General features: G+C 42.9%; 1 protein-coding gene across 1 annotated transcript; it reads right to left on the bottom strand.

The window, feature by feature from the left end:
- Positions 1-3,392: 3,392 nt before the first annotated feature.
- Positions 3,393-13,550, bottom strand: ATXN1L (ataxin 1 like). Its single transcript, XM_072117320.1, has 2 exons — positions 13,290-13,550; positions 3,393-6,896 (listed from the first exon to the last, which is right to left on the bottom strand). Exon 2 carries the CDS (start codon positions 6,777-6,779, stop codon positions 4,728-4,730), a length of 2,052 nt encoding a protein of 683 aa, XP_071973421.1. The 5' UTR covers positions 6,780-6,896; positions 13,290-13,550; the 3' UTR covers positions 3,393-4,727.
- Between the last annotated feature and the right edge of the window lie 7,093 nt (positions 13,551-20,643).

Raw genomic sequence — 20,643 nt, 5'->3', positions numbered from 1 at the left:
GCCTCTCCTTGTTGGTTCTCGCCTGGGTCTAGGATTTGTGGAGCACCCTCCAAAAAAGAAGAAGGACTGTTGTCTACCGAGGTATTGATGCAGTTAGACATTTCTTATCCATTTCTTCCCGTTTCTCAGATGACTGTAATCAGTTTATGCTTAACCTACTATGGATCATTCTGACCTGCAATTATTTTCTCTTTAGAGATCAATTTTTTGTTCAAATCCAGGGTACGGCAATGGGCTCAAACGTAGCACCGACTTACGCCAACATCTATATGCGTTACTTGGAGGAGAGATTCGTCTATACATCGCGCCATTTTGAGAAGGTTCTCAGATGGTGGCGTTATATAGATGACATTTTTGCAATTTGGACAGGTACAGAAGCAGAGCTGGATGACTTTTACCTGTTTCTTAATGAAATTGACCCTACTGTAAAATTTACACACATTGTGTCCAAGACTGAGATGCAATTCCTTGACGTCAAGGTATCCCTGACTGACAATGGGTTCTCTACAGACCTGTTTGTCAAAGAGACTGACAGGAATAACTTATTGAAATTTGAAAGTTGCCATCCGAGACGGATGATTAGGTCACTACCGTATAGCCAAATGTTGCGTGTCAGGAGGATCGTTGACAATGATCCACAATTACAGGAGAGGTTGGACGAGATGGAGGGTAAGTTCCGACAAAGGGGTTACCCCCCCCACATCTTGACCCAACATAAGAGACAAGTACTAACAAAGGACAGAAAGGACACCCTAGCCAAGAAAATGAGAGAACCTTCCACCAATAGACTTACCTTTGTCTCGACCTTCACTGAATCTAGTCATGCTGTTTCCAGCATTATTAGAAAACACTGGCCCATCCTTAAAAATGGTCTTAAACATCCTTCCATGTTTCAAGAACCTCCGTTATTTGCTTTTAGACGACTGAGAAACCTTAAAGATGACCTGGTTAGATCAGATTTGGGTACGGCCAAGAAGAATACACAGACATTTTTATCCCGAGCCACCAAGGGCTGTTTACCCTGCCTTAACTGTGTAAATTGTAGAATGATTGTAAAAGGCAACAAATTTATGGACACACACACAGGTAGAGAATACTCTATCAGGCACTATCTGACATGTAGCTCATCATATGTGATCTACTTACTTGAATGCCCTTGTGGCCTTTGGTATGTTGGAGAGACTAGCACTGAACTGAAACTGAGATTAAATAATCACAGGCAATCGATACGAGATAGGAGATTGGATTTACCGGTCTCGAAACATTGTGTGGAGGCCAATCATAGGGAATTTCAACTGAAGGTGCGCATAATAGACCACGTCCCACCACATAGATTAGGTGGTGATAGATCCCTGAGACTACATAGAAAAGAAATGGAGTGGATCCACAGGTTAAATACCTTAAGACCTAGAGGACTCAATATAGAGTTTAGACCCCTTGATGTAACCTAGGACTGGGTGACTCCAGAGGTGGCTGAGATACGACCCCTGCCATCCTCTTCAGAAATACATTGGTGTTACTTTGTTATTATTTATGTATTTTATATATTGTGATTCAAGCCGATTAATTTTTATTTCTCTTTCCTTTTCCTATAGATGTTTATCTCACTCCACATTGAGCACCACACCGTAACCTCACGTTGAAGACGCGTCACTCTCTCACCAGTCTATGACTATATTCCAATACTGGGTCCTTATGGGGTTATAGAGGTCGATAATGCTATGTTCAAGGGGCATTGTGATTATCACTATTGTGACTAGTTATAAGGTGCAACAATGGCTCCGCTAAAGGAACACTTGAGGAATACCACCTTATCCCCAAGATGCACCCTTTGGACTTATGTCCGGTTAGGGTCGCAGAGTGTGGATTTGTGTCCATCAGAAAACCAGGATAGGTGTTCTGTGGACTCGGGTACCTCTCGTACCTTTGGAACCATGCACCTTTAGACATCTATAGAAGCACTTGGGATATACTCCCATATACTTACCCACACTTTGTTCCCTTATCCAATATGGCGGCAGTGACATAGAAGTTACCAGTGCGCATGCGCGCTGCTCGCCGACCTCTTTCCCCACGTTCACTGCGATCACGTGATCACTCACGTGTCCGTCATGTGACTGTCATGCGCAGTCGACGATTATGAACGCCGATGGACCCGTTAGTGTGTCCTGTGGTGAGCGATCATTAGCGCTTATAAACTACATAGTGATCACATTCTATGATAGTATTTTGTTGCTCATAATGAATATTCATTCTTAACACTATATATTGATTTTATTTTGCACCTGTTGTCTCTAAGATGAATGATGTCACTTCCTTTAATGCTTTGTATAAATTGTATCACTGTTGTATACACCTTTGCTTGAAAAAGGCTCCAGGCTTTGGGAGCTGAAACGTTGCATGGCACATGCTGGAATAAAATAGTACATTTTTGACCACATTGGAATCTCGGAGTGCTGCCATTTTTTCTTATTTATATATATATATATATATATATATATATACACACATATACAGTATGAACCATATTGAAGCCCTTTGACATCACACTAATCATAACAATGCTCTGAAATCCAACAAAACCATTAGAATGCAGCTCTGGTACTAGCAAAGTATTAATAAGGTAGATCCGCTGGTAGGTACATGCTGAAAAACCCTTCCCTACAGTATATAAATAAGTCTAATTTGCTAAAAAGCTTATTTTAATATTATGTAAATTAGCGGCAGCAGCTACTGGGGCGTGGAAAGCAAACTTATTGCCACAATCCCCCCAACATGTTTTGACGTTCACACGGCTTCATCAGGGGTAATGGGCTTAGTGAAGGTACACCATTATATTTGTCCAGATTCGGTTGCCAGTCTGGCTACCCGGGAAGACCAGTTCTAGCTGAATCATTACACTCCATTGGTGGCTTTCCTGTGTTTTTAAGTGAGGTCTAACCACCAATATAAACCATGACAAATTTAATTCCATATTTTAGTAGTGTATTTTTCACATGTGTAAGTAAAGCGTCCACACACTGTGGGAGATTTACGAATCCTGATGTTTGTAGCATATGGTGTTGAGCATCAGTTGCGGATTGTGTCCAAGTTGAGTAAATCAGCTCAACCCGGTGGAAGAGCATCCTGTTTTTAATAGTAGATTCTCAGAATGACTGATACAGGCCCAAAAAGTAAGACACACCCAGAGAAAAAGAGCTATGTGTTTATATAGGCATATTGGTACATAGAATGCTTACATATGTTAAATGTGTTTTAGCACGAAAATACAGTCTGGTTTTCCTTTTTTTTTGTATTTTTTTATATATAACTCAAGTACAGAGAAGAGGGGAAGAAGAAAAAAAAAAGGTAAAATAAAAAAACAAAAAAGCTTCTCAGCTGGAATACAAATATACAGTACAAATTGATTTATTTAAAACAGTTACAAAAAAAGCACAACAAAATATAGATTAATGCTCTGGTAAAGATCAGGTAGCATAATAGGATAGAAGCACCTGCCTAAGTCTAAGGCTTTGTAGGATGCATATTAGGTTATTGGTTAAGTATATGAAATGTATGTTGTGAATACGGCAGGGAGCTGGTAGGATCCATTCCTCTTGTCGATGTCACATTGCACAAAATAACCTGTCTAAAGCCGTGTCTGTTATTTAACACTGTGGTCTGAGGCAGGAAAATGCGTCCTCTCACATTACTGTAATGTTTTGCTTCTTGAAAGAAAAAAGGCATCTTAAAACGAGCAATGCATTAAGCCCCGCCCCCTGAGCACTACTGCTGGTGCACTGTATGCACCCAAGTGCTGAAATTGCTTGTGAACAATATTTGCTTTGCTCCTATTATCGCATATATATTATTATTATTATTTTTTATTAAAGACATGGGTGTTCTTTAATTTATCCAGTGACTCATCTGGCCTTCTTAGAAGGAAATGTTGTTAGTATATGTAGTGTCCAGTGATGTTCAGAATGGGATCAGGTGTCTTCTAAAGCAAATTTGGCAGTGTGAAAAATTGTCATTAAAAAAATAGCATACTACTTCACGCCAATTGTATTCCAGATCTGAGATCAATATATAGAATATAACATAACATGTCTCTGCAGGTAAAGCTTTCGGTCAGAAGTCAAGGTGCAGGAGAGCCAGGGTCCATGCTACAACAATACCTTTTTATTGCACTCTGGGTGTGTTTGGGTGACCATAGGAGCCTTGCTGTATCACCACCATGGCTCTGGCTCGGGAATGTCAGTTAACATTACTTATGGCCTCAAAAGTTCTGGGTGTGCGGAGCTGCAACAACATTTCTTATAAGGAACAACAACACATAGAAACATATTCCTGTCATTTGTGCCTGTTCAACAAGGAAGGTCAAATTTGGAAGCTTCAAATCCCAGGAAGACGCTTGCCAAAAATAACCTCTTATCCATTCTCTTCAAAATAGTCACCCCATTCCAAAATCTAAAACATCTTTTCGGTGCCCTATGTTCAACACACCAGCGTTAATGCATGGAAATGCACAATATATATGAATAAAATATCATACAATAGGGTTCAAATGATTACCAAGAAAATAAAGAGATCTCACTTTTTCTAAACTGGAGAATGGACAGGGTACGTGCAGTAGACGCTACCCTTCCGACATCTTTCCTCCAGAAGCAGGGACCCAGCCTCAACATCCATGATTATCCCTGTACTCTAACTGTGCAAATCTATTTATGTCTGCAGAGATTCATTAACTACTTCCCTGCATTTGACCGACCCTCAATGGACAACTTCACCTCTTGTGGAATGAAAGAATGGCGCGAAGGCGAGGGTCGGGCCTCTGTACTCTGTCCACTATATCTTTGGACGACTGGGTTTGACCAGTTTGATGGAGCTGTGGGAAGAGGACATGCAGCCTGGGCCACGGAAATCTGGGCCAAACAATCTTTCTGAAGCAGATTTTCGGATACCAGTGGGCACTCCCTAGATTGTAACACTGCTTTCTCAATGGGATGTGGCAAAGCCTGATGCATAGAAGTGCTGCCTGCAGGCGATGCACCGTTCTTGGAGATGCTCTGCAAACTTATTGATATGCAAACATCTCCCACTTGAAGCCGGTGGCAGGGAAGTGCAAAAAGCTGCGCAGTCTGTGATGGGCTGCATGAAGACCAGCCTTGTCCATACACAAAAAACGGGTGTTCAGGAGGGACATCAAGACAAACCTTACTTTGTTGTTCACCAACTACAAAGTGAAGAGTGACAAATCCCGGCCACTGACTCTCCTGGATATCCACCACTGTGCTGGAATCAATTTTAAGGCCACCACTAACTTCTGCGCTTCGGACAAAATCCTGGGTCTGTAGGTCTTCCACCCTCTTCAGTTCCCCAGTGGCAAGCTGGATAATGGCCCCTTTCATGAAGTGTGATGGTAAAGTAGCGGATTGAGGAGGCTGCGGGGGACCCGTAGTAGGAGAGTCTCTGACTCTACTATGCTTTTCTGGAGATCTGGTCTCTTGGGTTTTAGAACCATGTTGTTGAGCTGCTAAAGACAATCTCTCAGCAGAACTAGAAGATCCTTGGGTTGACTCACCATTCAATATAAGTGCATTTTTCTCCGTATATTTAAGAGGATGCTGTACGCCATACACAACTCTAAGACCCCCTCTTGACGGACTTGTACGATGACTATTTCCTCTCTTTGAATCGTGCTTATCATTGGAGAGATTTAAAGGGCTCATCCGTTCTTTTCTCTGAACGGAAGAAGAGGAGAATTCATGTGAAACCAATCCTCCAACAACTCTCTGAACTTCTAGGTCTGTATCGGGAGTGCTCCTATGGGTCATCATAGCAACCTCTGTCCTCTGAGTCGCATGGCCTGAGTATCTATCACATTCCATTAAATTGTCATTTTGACCTCTAGCCATTTCCACATCAGAATTATGAACATAATGTTCTACCGTCTGGCTCCCTCTTCTGTTGGGGGCACATTCAGATGCTCTCTGGGACCCATTAGTGGATGCAATCAAAGTCTCTTTGTCACTTGGGGAGGCTGGATTATGCTCTGTATTAGGAGGACATGCCAGAACCATTTCATGTACAGGATAACCTGCTGGCATTTGGGAAGAATGCTGATAAAATACAGGAACTCTTCCCTTTGTAACATCTACTGGTACCACACCCATAAGAACAGAAGGAGATTGTGCTGTGGTAACTTTACTGAAAGTTTGAGGAGATGGAGGCTGTGGGGGAGGGGTCACTCCCTCAGGCAAGATTGAGTTATATGGCACATAATGGGGTACATGAGAAGCCAATGTAGCAGGTGGAGATATCACAGCGCGTTGTAGGAATCCTGGAGGAACGGCATATGGGACAGCGTAAGGTGACCCAAGAAACTGCACAGAGGTGTGAGAGATGGGAGCATAATGGATGGGTGGATAAGTAATTCCAGGATGTTGAATCAATGGTGATGCTACATTAAAAGATGGAGGGATAGACCCCATGTTCACCACAGGGTGGAGGCCTGGTGGTGAGAAGGTTTGTGGCACAGCAAGTTTGTACAGATTTCCATACTGATCTACAGTGACAGCCTCTGCACCTTCTCCAGCCACTTCATACCTCACCCCATGTCCTTGTCCTGAAGCCACCAAGACTCCTCGGGGATAGTTTGATGTCTCAGTAGCTGAGCTTTCATTAGCAGAGGAGTTAGCCACCTTGGGTTGTTGCTCCTCTATGTTTATAGTGCTCTGAGCCAGATCCCGTTTCTTTGGTGGAAGACATTCCTGGCTGCGTTCGTGTGCAGGCTTCATGTTGCTTCCTGCTTTTAATAGGGTCTCTATGAATTTCGGTTAGCTTCATGAGTGTCTGGCAGCAATGGTTGGTGATGACACCACATGTATTCAGTCTGCATTTTGTTGGTCTAAAAGCTGAAGGAGAAAGGAGATACATTAGTCTGAGTCAAGTCAACAAGATAACACAAGAACTTTCAAAGTATAATGGAAATGAGTGGTATGGACTGAAGTAATGCAAGTAAATAAGACTGGTTCAAGAAACAGTGTTAAATAGACCATGAGTAGGCTGGTGCAGTATTTCTAGAAAAAAATTGTTCTGAAGTCGTTTTTGGGTTCTGGGTTTCGTTTAGTCACAAGACCAAAGACCAAGTAAGAGATGTGGTGGGACAAAGCAATGAACAAGTAGGAGACATCATAAGGACCAGGCAATGGGAAGCTTTTTAGACACTGAAAAGAATATAAACGCAAGTGGTATTACCACCTGGACATTCACATTGAGCCATGTCCCTTAGAAAGGGAGAACAGCTTTCTGTGGATACAGTCACGGCTGCTGGACTGATTGCATATTTAATGACTGGGAGTCACTACATGTCCCACAGCCTTCCTGTGGTAATGAACACTGAATCCAGGTGGTCAGACACCTCAAGTCTGGCCACCACTGCCAGAGTGTGGGGGTGGTCGTATCCAAAGACAGCTATCTCATTTCTAAGGGACAACATTTTAAGAAGAATAATATATGGTGTATATGGCCAGTTGAGAATACCCTTTGAGGTTTTACTAAGAGATCTGTCATATGTTACTGCTATATAAATTGGATTATGGTCGCAAATCCTGATTTAACCCCTTCGTGACCCAAATTAATTGGTTCTTAAGTGTCGATTCTGCTTTTCTTTAACCACTTGCCACAAACCGCCGTAATAGTATGTCACCGGGTGTCAAGGGGACTATGGAGAGTGGTCAAAGGCTGAGCCCTCTCCATACAGGACAGGTGTTTGCGGCAAATTGCAGCAAACACCTGTTGCCATCACTAATCACACTACCAGACTGGCTCAGATTGTTGCTCCCTGTGATGTCATTGGGGAGCGACGATCTGTAACTATGAAAGCCTGGAGTCTAAATAAGACTTCAGGACGTGTCATTTAAGCTGATCAGTCAATGGCACATTGTTACAGATGCAAAGCATATACTTTTGCAGTGCAGTTATTTTGCAGTGTATGGCAGGAATGATCAGACCCACTACTTTTAAAATACCCTGGGGGGTGGAAAAACTGAAAAAAAAAATCCCTAGAACTGATATATAGAAAGAATAAACACATAAAATCATAAATGTGTTTACATCCCAGCACATCCCAAATCAAAATATAAAATATGTAACCCCGTAACAAATAGCGCCTAAATTTTGCAACAAATGAAAAGTCCACAAAATGATAGCAATTAAAACATCATCTAGTTCTTCAAAAAAATTACACCGCTCATAGCTCTAGTATAAAAATATTAATAGTGTTAGAATATGGCAAAAAAAAATTTATTTGGTATAAAAGGTTTAATTTTTAAAATCTATTAAAACATAATAAAATCTATATAAATTATACAACCCTGTGATCATACTGACCCTAGGAATAAAGGGGAGGTGTTACAGCAAGAGACGTAAAAGCAGAGCCCACAAGCAATGTTGCACCGCATTTGGATTTTCTGCCCACTTCCTAGTGTGGAATACTCTTGTCATTAGGAAGTACAGGGGACTGCCTGTACAATTTGTTTTGCACAAAACAAGGCCTCACACAGATAACAGATTGTGTTTCTAAATGATACAGAGCAGGATGTACCTACTTTTAAAGTTGCAGTCAGAAATTGACATTTGTATTACAAAAAAAAAAAAAGACATTTTTTAAAGCAACTTTAACAGTTTGTAGGTGCCTTGGTTCAGGAGGGAGGGCTGTTTATAGTGGGACACTGTCTTGCCATGTCTTTACGTGCTATCTGGAAGGTGCAAATACGACGTATATAGCCATATGGCAGTGAAGAGGTTAATTAAGGAAACTAGTGGCATAATAGGGATTTAAGATGCCACTTAGTTATTCTGCTGCCTTGGCATTCACTTAGCTGACATTAGTCATGGACAGGAATATGATCTTTACCTTAGACATATTGGACAGACAGTAAGCTCTTGTTAGCTTGTGTGTCACTGCTCTGTAATGTCTTATTATACCTGTATATGCCCCCCATGATCTATAAAGTGCTGCTGAATATGATGGTTCGATAGAAAAAAAGATTTATTCAATTAAACTGACCATCTAAAATTTCCACTACCTAGAGAAATTTACTTTAACCCGGAGTACTGGAGAGTAGATTCCCTGAAACATTACAAAGAAAAAAGTATAAAGGTTTCTCCTTTCAGTTTTATGCTAGAAGAGTATCCCCTAAATGCTGTATAACAGCAGCATTAACAATAAGTTGACTTCTGTTATGAAGAAAGTCTAATATTTGGATACATGTGTTTGTATGGGGAAGAAAAGAACACTTAGACCTCATGCACAAAGTGCATCTAACGCACAACTGCCCATAGATTTCTATTGGGCATGGTCACAGTGGATTCGTCAAGTGAGCCCTGATGCCAACTCACATAGTTATTGACCCCCTATCACTCACTCAATAAATAAACTGGACTCAAACAATGTGTCCAGTGCATTATTTTAGAACATTTTATAGCACAAACTTTTTGTGCCATAAAAGAAGATTATTATATTAGTATATTATATATACTAAAAATTACAGACAGATCCACTGTAAGACCGCTGTTATGTCAGCCATCTGGACCCGTGGATGGGAAGTCAACATTGAGTCTATGTTATAAGAACAAATATTACTACAAAACATTTACTGTTCAACAGCTTGAAAAAAAAAAACAACCAGTGTTGCAGTCACAATGGTCACCCAGCATTCCCAGAAAATAATGCCGTCAAGAAATGGCTAAACAAAATTGTTGATGACAAGACATTAGAGGACAACTCAAGGATATAATTGATTTATCTTCCTGTAAGAGAACAAGAAAAGCAGTGTAACCTTATCCGAGCAGGCAGATGCTCTAATGATTCCTACTACCTACTAACAGACACATGGAGATTTATCATCCGCCCATGAAGCCACACCCACGCCACGGCAGATACATCAGGAGGCTTGGGCTTCTGACGCATCTGCCAAATGGAAAAAAAAAAACGCCAGGCCCAGCCTTGCATGGTTTTACGCAAAGAAACAGCGAAAATTCAGGAATGAAGAGGTCTGAATGTTCGCAGGCTATCTGAAGTTCACCTTCAATGGCCAAGGCGGAGCTTACATAGTGTAGCCACAGGAATGATCATAATTAGTGCTTCTACGCCACAAACCTGGAGTAGAAGTACTGATAAATCATTACAAAACTGTAAGTGTGAAGAAGACTACCAACTTGTACTCTAAGTAGTCCCTATCCCACAGGAGTAGAGAGGGTTCAACACCTACCTTACTAAAAGGAAGAGAATATGTATACAGGCGGTCCCCTACTTAAGAACACTCGACTTACATACGACCCCTAGTTACAAACGGACCTCTGGATATTGGTAATTTATTGTACTTTAGTCCTAGGTTACAATAAACATCTATAACTGTTATCAAATGTGTCTGTAATGAAGCTTTAGTGTTAATGTTGATTCTTATGAAAACCCAACATTTTTAAAATCCAATTGTCACAGAGACCAAAAAAGTTCTGGCTGGAATTACAATGATAAAATATACATTTCCGACTTACATACAAACTCAACTTAAGAACAAACCTACAGACCCTATCTTGTATGTAACCCGGGGACTGCCTGTAAACTACTACTTTAAGAAAGGCTGCCTCCTTTCCTTAGGCAAACACTTCTTAAATGCTCTCCCTGTAATAGTAGACATGAATCCAAGCAAGAGAGAAGTCCTGCTCACTGCCAAGACTTACCCCATGACCTCCATCTAACAAAGAGCTCATTCACATAGCGGTGTCCTAACACACTGCTGGGGATGGGATTCCTTGCATCACAGTGATATCTAATGAACGGAGTCCCTTCTTCATTTATTACAATGATACAAGTAGTTCAGTTTACGGCAGTTTGGGCGGTCAGCTCACTGTGTGGTACATAATTCAAGGACAAGTGAATCTGCCCCAAGAAGCATTAAGGGACCATATAGATCAGTGATGGCGAACCTATGACACGCGTGTCAGCACTGACACGCGTAGTCATGTTCGCTGACACGCTGGTCGTGGCTGTGTGACCGGTCGCCATTGTCTGCGGGCGGTCGGCCGCGCAGGTGGGCGGGCGGTCGGCCGCGCAGGTGGGCGGGCGGTCGGTGATACGGCACTGCTTCTGTCCACCCATCCTGCTCTGCGGAGGCCGCGCACTCCGCACGAGCGTGGAGACAGAGCAGCCCTGGCAACCTGTGCTGTGCCTGCTGCAGCCTACTCAGCTCCAGCCTCTGCTCCTGGCCCCGATGCCCTGCGCTCCGGGAAATAGAGTCAGCCCGCAGCGGAGCACAAAATACCTCTCTCCGCCGGCGCCCGATTTCCTGCGCGGTGACATCATCGCACCAGCACTCAGTCTCAGTCAGTCCTGCACTTCACTGAGTCGCTGCATTCCGGCCCGCGGCTGCTGCACATGCTGAGTAAATATATATTTTTTATCTACTGTTGTGATTTGGCCCTTTGACTATACTGGTGGTGGGTGGGGGGCGGTGCGGCGGGCTGTAACTACACTGGGGGGCCCTATGACAATATTGGGGAGGGGGGAGACCCTGTGACTATACTGGGGGCCCTATGACAATATTGGGGAGGGGGGAGGCCCTGTGACTATACTGGGGGCCCTATGACAATATTGGGGAGGGGGCAGGCCCTGTGACTATACTGGGGGCCCTATGACAATATTGGGGAGGGGGGAGGCCCTGTGACTATACTGGGGGGGGGGGGGGGGAGGTTGTCGCTGGACTGCCACAGGTTCGCCATCACTGGAAGAATTCCCCCTTCCCCTCACTTACCTTAGTTCATGGCACCCCACACAAGTTAAATAACAGCAAGACCAACAAAAGAAACCAACTGACAGATTAACAAAGAAGTCACTAAGCAGGTAAATAATTATACATATTTGTTATTTAAACTCTAAATATCACAAAATTAGGGTTTTTTTCTAAAGGTGACACACCACCCGAGTTATGCTCCTTTTTTTGGCGAATTTTGACACACCAAGCTCAAAAGGTTGCCCATCACCAATATAGATAAACAGGAAATGATGGGCCTCTATGTCTGCTACTGGGAGAGGGGAAGACTAAGGTTGACAATGTAATTTAGAGTCAAAACCAAAAAGAAAAAACTTTACTCCTTGAAAAAATTATTTAGTAGCATGTAAAAAATTATTTCTGGCAAGTTCAACTGCTCCTCCAGATCTAGCAAGGTCTATACATCCAGAACAAGGAGTATAGTATGGTAGGCCTCCATCTAAGACAATTCAGAATGATTTAGCTCATATACTTCCCGGGTTGCGTCAGAGGTAAGTTTACCAAGCTTAAACAACTGAAGTTATTTTATTTTATTTCAGAAGTGAAATACAATTCATAAAAGGAAATCTACCACCTAAATTGACCTCCATAAAGCACCACCAGTGATGAAGCCAGCTGTGGGGAGTACTTGGCCGTGCACACTATGCTCCTCTCGTGCATTGCCAGCAGGAAGGGAGATGGGCAGAGGAGGCAGCATGCATGGCTAAAGTGCTACGTGGAGTGTGATGCCAGAGCTCAAACGGGTTCTGGTAACACCCCACCAAAGCACATCAGCCACATTTGCATGCATATTAAAGGTCATATTTATATAGAACGAGCAGGCAAATATACCTAATAAGGGTATGGCTACTATAGAAATGATAACCTCTACGGAGCACTAGTGGTTCATTGTCGGGGATAACTTGGGTTGTAGATTTCCTTTAAGTAAAACAGATTCTCTGTGCCTTATTTCTGCTCTTAATCCTGCAGCGAGCCGGGATCTCATATAGATTTGTATGAAGCCCCTGATGCATAACAGGACTGTGGAGCTGATGTCTGAGATACCAGTAAGGGACATTTTTGGATTGCGCATTAGGACTCAGTCCAGAATAGCAGAAATCCCAGCATATAGTGGCAGTGCTGATAGTGACGCCCAGGGCTTATCATTATGTACATCAGTGACAGATAAGGGATGTATTTCTGGCTACCACAAAGCCCCTGGCACCAGCCCCTCTGTAATCCATAGCAGGGCACATGGGGCAAGCTCTTGTTCATGTACAATGCAGAGAAGTCTCTGGGGAGCTATAGTAAGATTGGCCTGTGTATGTACTATGCGTACAGAGGGGCCATCGTGTCACCCCCCACATACCTCCTGATACCCCCATGACCACTAGTGCTGGGTGCAGCATGCTGGGACTTGTAGTGTATCTGCAGCCCAGGCCTACACTCCCAGTGCCCTGCACAGACACCGGGCGCAGGGTAGTGGCAGCTCACCGGCACATCTTCTCATGATGCGGCAGACACCGGGCAGCTACATCCCGCTCTCCGTTCCCTGCTCCCGGCCTTTCTGTAGGTCCCCGGACAATCTCTCTCCGGCCCCGGCGCCTCCTTGCGGCCTTCCCCGGACACAGCAGCCGTCGCGTCACCGTGACGATTCCTTAGCAACCGACGTCTAAAAATTGCGTGTGCAGAACGTCACGCATAGCAACCACACCCCACGTGACTCTACCTCCACGTTATCATCAGAAAGAGCCGGAAGAGATCCGGAGGAGTTGTTATGGGGACAAAAAATACCAGCTGTAGTTCTTTTTTGTGCCGCAGGAGGGCGCCTTTTACACTACAGAATGCTCCAATAGTATCCAACCGACTTGTATCTTTTATACAAATTTTCTTTTAAGCTTGTTAACCCCTTATCACCGCCGATGTTTTCTGCTCAATGACCAGACTTGATTTTACAAAATTACGATAATTGGTTATAACTTCGCAACGCTTTAACATATCCTGGTGATTTTGAGATCGTTTTCTCGTAACACATTGTACTTCATGTTAGTTATAAAATTTAAATGATAAGTTTTGCGTTTAGGTCTTAAAAAAAATTTTTTAATTCGGCAAAAGTTCATAAAAATTCTTCATTTTCAAAGTTTGAAATGTTCTCTTTTCCAGACAGGAAGTAAAACTACCCAAAAAGCTTGATAATTAACATTTATGGAATGTCTGCTTTATGTTGAGATGATATTTTATGCGTCCGGTCATTTTTCTAGGATGTTATGAGGTGCAGAACTTTAGGTGCAATTTTCATGAAAATTGCCAAAACTCACATTTTGAGGGACAACTCAGCTTCCAAGTGACTTTCAAAGGCCTAAATAATAGTAAATATCCCATACATTACCCCACTATAGAAACTTCACCCCTCAATGTATGTAAAACAACTTCTATTAAGTCTATTAACCCTTTAAGTGTTTCACATGGGTTAAGACAATATGGACCTGCGATTTAGAAACTTTAGAATTTTTTGGGAAAATACATTCATTTAGGCCAACACTGACAGTTTCATAATGAATAAAATGATGAAACGCTCTGCAACGTTTGATGCCCAATTTCTCCCGAATGTACCGATACCCCATATGTGGTGGTAAACTGCTGTACGGGCGCACAGCAGGGCATAGGATCAAAGCAGCGCTATTCACAGCAGATTTGTATTGTCACATTGGGCAGACTATACATTTTTATTTTTTAGGTAATGTGAACATATGAGGGCTTATTATTTACAGGATGAGATTATTCATGAAATTTTATTAACTAGGAGACACACACACAAAATCAGCAATTTTTATTTTGGATTTTTAGCACTTTTTCCCCCGCTTACCGTAACATAAAAATAATATCTTATCTTTATTCTCTGGTTCACTACGATTGCGGTGATACCTCAATTTTACTGAGCAAAACCAATATTGGAGAAAATTGCGTTTTTTTACTAGCAACAACTTTTCAGGGGCATAACTTTTGTATTTTTCTGTGGTCAGATCTGGTTGAGGGCTTATTTTTTGCAAAAAGAGTTGTTCTTTTGAGTCGTATCATATTATTTGATTAAAAATTGTATATTACGTAAAATTTTTAATGTTTTCGTCTTTTGTCGTTCACCGAGCGGGTTCAATATTGCTTTAGATTTATTGTACAGATTTATACGTTGATACCAAAAAATACGCTGTTTTTGTGTTATTATTATTATAAAATGATTTTTACTGTTTTTTTTTATTTTTTTTTTTAATTTTTCCACACTTGGGCTTGAACAAGCATTCATCCGATCGCTTGTTCAAGCCCTTACACTGCAATACATTTATATTGCAGTGTACAATGTAAGTATATGAGTATGGTGCACATGCTCAGTTAGTTACAGCCAGGTCCCAACAGGAGGCGAAACCCGGCATGAAGAGGAGACGACAGCCTCGGGGCACACGCTGTACCCGGGGGCTGATGCAGGAGGCATCGGATCCCCCCCCCCAATAAGCTCACCAGGGGGTCCAATCCACGGGGGACATACTTACACGGTGTTGGTGCGGGGTCCGGGCTGTGGTGTCACATATTGTTTCTCCAATATTTTCACTCCATTCACTGGTTTTGGCATCAAAAACTGCATCTGAAAAACTGAACGTGTGACGCACCCTAAAGCCATAAAACCCACAAGGGAACCTGACTGACTTACAGCAAACTCAGTTCTGGTCTCTGTGAGTTCGGATCGGACATTTCAGCAAGCAGCCAATGCGTGTTTGATGTGAGTTAATCACATCAGATTTGCTTGTGGGTTTTAGTCCTTATTCTAATTTCTATTGGTGATGAAAAAAGGTGGGTCATATATTTGGACATTTTCTTTCTTCTACAGCGTTCACTATATGAGATAATTACACTCACTGGCCACTTTATTAGGTACACCATGCTAGTCACGGGTTGGACCCCCTTTTGCCTCCAGAACTGCCTCAATTCTTCGTGGCATAGATTCAACAAGGTGCTGGAAGCATTCCTCAGAGATTTTGGTCCATATTGACATGATGGCAACACACAGTTGCCGCAGATTTGTCGGCTGCACATCCATGATGCGAATCTCCCGTTCCACCACATCCCAAAGATGCTCTTTGGATTGAGATCTGGTGACTGTGGAGGCCATTTGAGTACAGTGAACTCATTGTCATGTTCAAGAAACCAGTCTGAGATGATTCCAGCTTTATGACATGGCGCATTATCCTGCTGAAAGTAGCCATCAGATGTTGGGTACATTGTGGTCATAAAGGGATGGACATGGTCAGCAACAATACTCAGGTAGGCTGTGGCATTGCAATGATGCTCAATTGGTACCAAGGGACCCAAAGAGTGCCAAGAAAATATTTCCCACACCATGACACCACCACCACCAGCCTGAACCATTGATACAAGGCAGGATGGATCCATGCATTCATGTTGTTGACGCCAAATTCTGACCCTACCATCCGAATGTCGCAGCAGAAATCGAGACTCATCAGACCAGGCAACGTTTTTCCAATATTCTATTGTCCAATTTTGATGAGCTTGTTCAAATTGTAGCCTCAGTTTCCTGTTCTTAGCTGAAAGGAGTGGCACCCGGTGTGGTCTTCTGCTGCTGTAGTCCATCTGTCTCAAAGTTCGACGTACTGTGCGTTCAGAGATGCTCTTCTGCCTACCTTGGTTGTAACGGGTGGTGATTTGAGTCACTGTTGCCTTTCTATCAGCTCGAACCAGTCTGCCCATTCTCCTCTGACCTCTGGCATCAACAAGGCATTTCCGCCCACAGAACTTCCGCTCACTGGATGTTTTTTCTTTTTCGGACCATTCTCTGTAAACCCTAGAGATGGTTGTGCGTGAAAATCCCAGTAGATCAGCAGTTTCTGAAATACTCAGACCAGCCCTTCTGGCACCAACAACCATGCCACGTTCAAAGGCACTCAAATCACCTTTCTGCAGGAGATTGTCTTGACCATGTCTACATGCCTAAATGCACTGAGCTGCCACCATGTGATTGGCTGATTAGAAATTAAGTGTTAACGAGCAGTTGGACAGGTGTACCTAATAAAGTGGCCGGTGAGTGTATACACATAGTTATAGATCAGCACTAAATTCCCTATATGCAATTCCAACAAATGGTTGGGGAGCCCATGGAGGTGACAGCCGTATCCAGGGATCAAACGGAGGCAACGTTGTGCAAAATAACTCACAGCTCTTTATTAGAACAACTGCAGGCAATGAGCCTATATGATCTCACAGCAGAACTGGTACTGGAGTGGTCATGGATGGTCCTCAGGAATGGTTCACCAGCCTGGTAGTAGATGCATGCTGGGATGGAGCTGTATCCAGTTGTGGAAGCTGCAGCTCTGAGTCATCAGCAGCTGACCGCCTGAGCAGCTCAGCGCTTCCATTTTTGGTCTGATGAAGGGGTTTCCCCGAAACACGTCACCATTGGATTTTAATTGTCACCAATAAATACTGTGAATTTCGCTACCTATGAGGATCTAATTTTGGTTACAAGCGCACCCATCTGGCTCTCTCCTTTTTCTCATTTCTGTATTATTTACTCCACGGTGCCTCTGGTTACCAGTATCTAGGAGTTGCTGCAGTAACCTACCTAAGATTGCACTTTTGTTTGAAAAAGGAACCTTCCCCCTATTGGATAATTAATACCACTTATCCACAAGTGGTTACCAGGTGAGCACCCCCTTTACTCACCACATTCGTTACCGACTTGTTCTCACGTTATCATGCGAGCCGCCGTCCTCTTCTGTTGTTGTTTTTCCTTTCTTCTCTTCAGACTCTGGTCATGGGATTAGCTAAGTGTCAACCCTGATGGTGGACTGACAGGTATCTCTCTTCACTCTGTGTGCTGGTATTCTAAGAACATGCACTCCCCTAGAGAGCTAGGACCTAAGAGCCCAGCCCCTCCCTGTCCAGGCTTTTTATTACCCTGGTCAGGTCGTGGCTAACTCTCCAATCACTCTCCAGTGTACATGGTGAAACACAATTGGCTGATAACTCTCATTTCACCTGCTGGGGAGAAACAGATAGAGGGCCCCATTCGCAACTACCCCCTTGCCTATACATTGGCAGGGGTGTTGCACAATGCTTGCCATTGTTATCTATCATGAACCAGTCTGAATATACATTTCTGCCTGATCATACACCATTGGTGTAGAATCTAAAGCTATAAGCCAGAAACACATTTTTCTGCTATATTTTATACATTTTCCATTTACACATAAAATATTTTGTTTGGACACCAGACTGTTTGATCCAGTGGATATACATATTTATAAAGACATAGGTGCAGTTTTGTAAGGGCCCTGTTTGTCTTTTGCTATGTTCATCTGGACTAGGATCTATTTAGAAACACATGGAGAACATACAAGCTCCATGTACACCTTGTCATTTAGGTGACCTCAGTAAACCACAGACAAGATGCTAAGCTCTAACCTACTATGCTTCTCAAAAACATTTTGCGATATTTTGACATGCTGGACTAGCAAGGGCATCTAGCACCTCATATTTAGGAAATCTGCTTACCTGTATGTTTTTAGATCTTGGGACAAAAGAGAGGAGAAGAAATGTGAGTGTGTTATTTCTCGCTCATTCTAATCTGATCTGAATCTTATCTTGGATGGAGAATTAATATATACAGTAGGAGATGCAAGTTCTACAATGTTCCTAGCCCGCAGGCTGCTTAAGCCTGGGGGCGGCAGGACTGGCAGTGTTCCGCCCCCTGGTTAGGGGGCCCGTCCCCTGCCCGGGGTTTTTTGCGCGGGGCAGCCAATCAGGTGGCCAGGAAGTGCTTCCTGGCCACTTGATGGCGCTAGCCCTGGGCTATTTAGCCCTGAGCACGGAGCTAGTCCTGCCTCTTTGGGACTTGCTCCGTGCTCAAGAGTTTCCCACCCGCCCGCCCTTTGGAATACTGTTTTCGGGTTTTGGTTAGGTATTGACTAGGGAATTTTTTGTTATATATATTTCTTTATCATTTGTTTGGAATTGTTTTTGTGTTTTAATGTTCTTAACAAAGTTTTTTGGTAGTCACAGCTTGGCCTGTGAGGAAACTGGACCCTCTCGGTTTACGTCGTAATAACCTGTCGGATCAACAAGGACATGCCCCCGCGTAGGCGGGGCCAGGCATGCGAGGTGAATAATTCCGGAAGGGTCTGGGTCTTCCCACAGGTCATTTATTTGTAAATATTTGTTAATTAATAAAGCTGTGGCCGACCTCCACTTTTACTCCCATCAGATCGGTTTCAATGTTTAGTTCTTGTGGCGTAGGGGACGGGTGGGTTTTACACCGGTGGGTTTGGTTATTGATACTGCCAGTCTGTGATGCAATGGGTTTCTCATATTTTCTACTGCCACCTAGTGGTCATGTTATAATAATAAACTAGCTAGTCTAGTGTTTCTCTGGAATCAAGAAATCAATGGAGAATACATTACAAGCATATGGTTTTTAGAAAAATGTACATGTGAGAAGACAATATTTAGTGCATCTCCACTTAACTAAGATCACAATTTTGCATACTTCTGCATTGCCATAGTGGGTTGCTTCCGCGATACCTGTCTTGGATCGCGGGTGCACCCATGTCCCGTGTGCGCGTGTGGCGACTGTAGTAAATTTAAAGGGCCAGCGCACCGCTGATTTGGACTTGACCATGCATCTCTGCCGCCTGCCCCTGCTAGAAAACTGGCCTAAAAGCCCTGAAATAGTCGCAGATGCTTGACAATCTGCTGGCACTTGCAATTATTTCCCCCTTTACACCATCTTCCCACCAAAGCGATGTGGGGGCATAAAGGGGGACAGGGCCGATGGTGGAGGGGGCAGGTGCGGGGTGTTTCTGCCACGCACCTGTGCATAAGCTGCAGCGTGCAAACTTTCAATTGTGAAAGGTTGAATGCTTCAGAATATGGCCGGCGGCACACATGGCATTTTGAACCTGTTTTTGGGCTGTTTTTAAGCAGTCCTTTAATAAAAACCCATACGTTTTTGACCGGTTTTACCAATTATCTTAATTAAAATGGGTCAAAAACGCATGCAATCTTTTTACAGGCTATTTCAAAACGGCCCAAAAACGGGTTCAAAACGCTATGTGTGCCGCCGGACTATTTCTATACTAGATCACCAGATAAAGAGGCTGGAGAGTCTTGATGTATCGGGCTGCAACATTATTAAACTCTGGCGCTCAAGCAATAACCCACTTAGAGTTGTGACACCTTTTATCTAAGTTTTTAGATCATTCAACCTTGCAAACGCATAATAGTGGGGATCTTCCAAGTGCTGGTGCATCCAGCATCAGTGCTTGACGTTCCCTCCACTCCTTTGGTCACAACGGATATACCAAGAAGCAAAGGCTTCATAGTGTATCTCGTGCCCCACCATGCAGCCAGAAAATTCTATGCCTGGCTCTACTAGTTACTAGTTTGGTTGTTGCCTTTACTTCACATCAAAAATTGCAATAGAATTTCTCATATCAAAACTATAAATAAACTATAACATAACAAATTCTTCTTCTAACACTTTCAATGTATTTAATATCAATCCCCAAACCCACCCCAACATGTGATATTTACATCATATATATAGAATTAACCGATCCTTCTGGCAAAAGGGTGAAATAATTTGTTAAAAATCTCTGAGCGACCAAATCCTCTTATTACTTCTGAGATTCTGACCCATTTATTACTGTTACCATGGTACTAACTTTAGCTAGCATCCACAAGTATAATATCAATGTATGAAAGACTTAGTTCACTTCTCGATGCTCTATCAGACCAAGGATTGTTATACGGATCGAGGGTCAACAATACTTTAAGGTGATTT

This window comes from Engystomops pustulosus, chromosome 7, assembly GCF_040894005.1.
Source record: "Engystomops pustulosus chromosome 7, aEngPut4.maternal, whole genome shotgun sequence".
NCBI lineage: Eukaryota > Metazoa > Chordata > Amphibia > Anura > Leptodactylidae > Engystomops > Engystomops pustulosus.
This window is presented reverse-complemented; position numbering and strand designations above follow the sequence as displayed.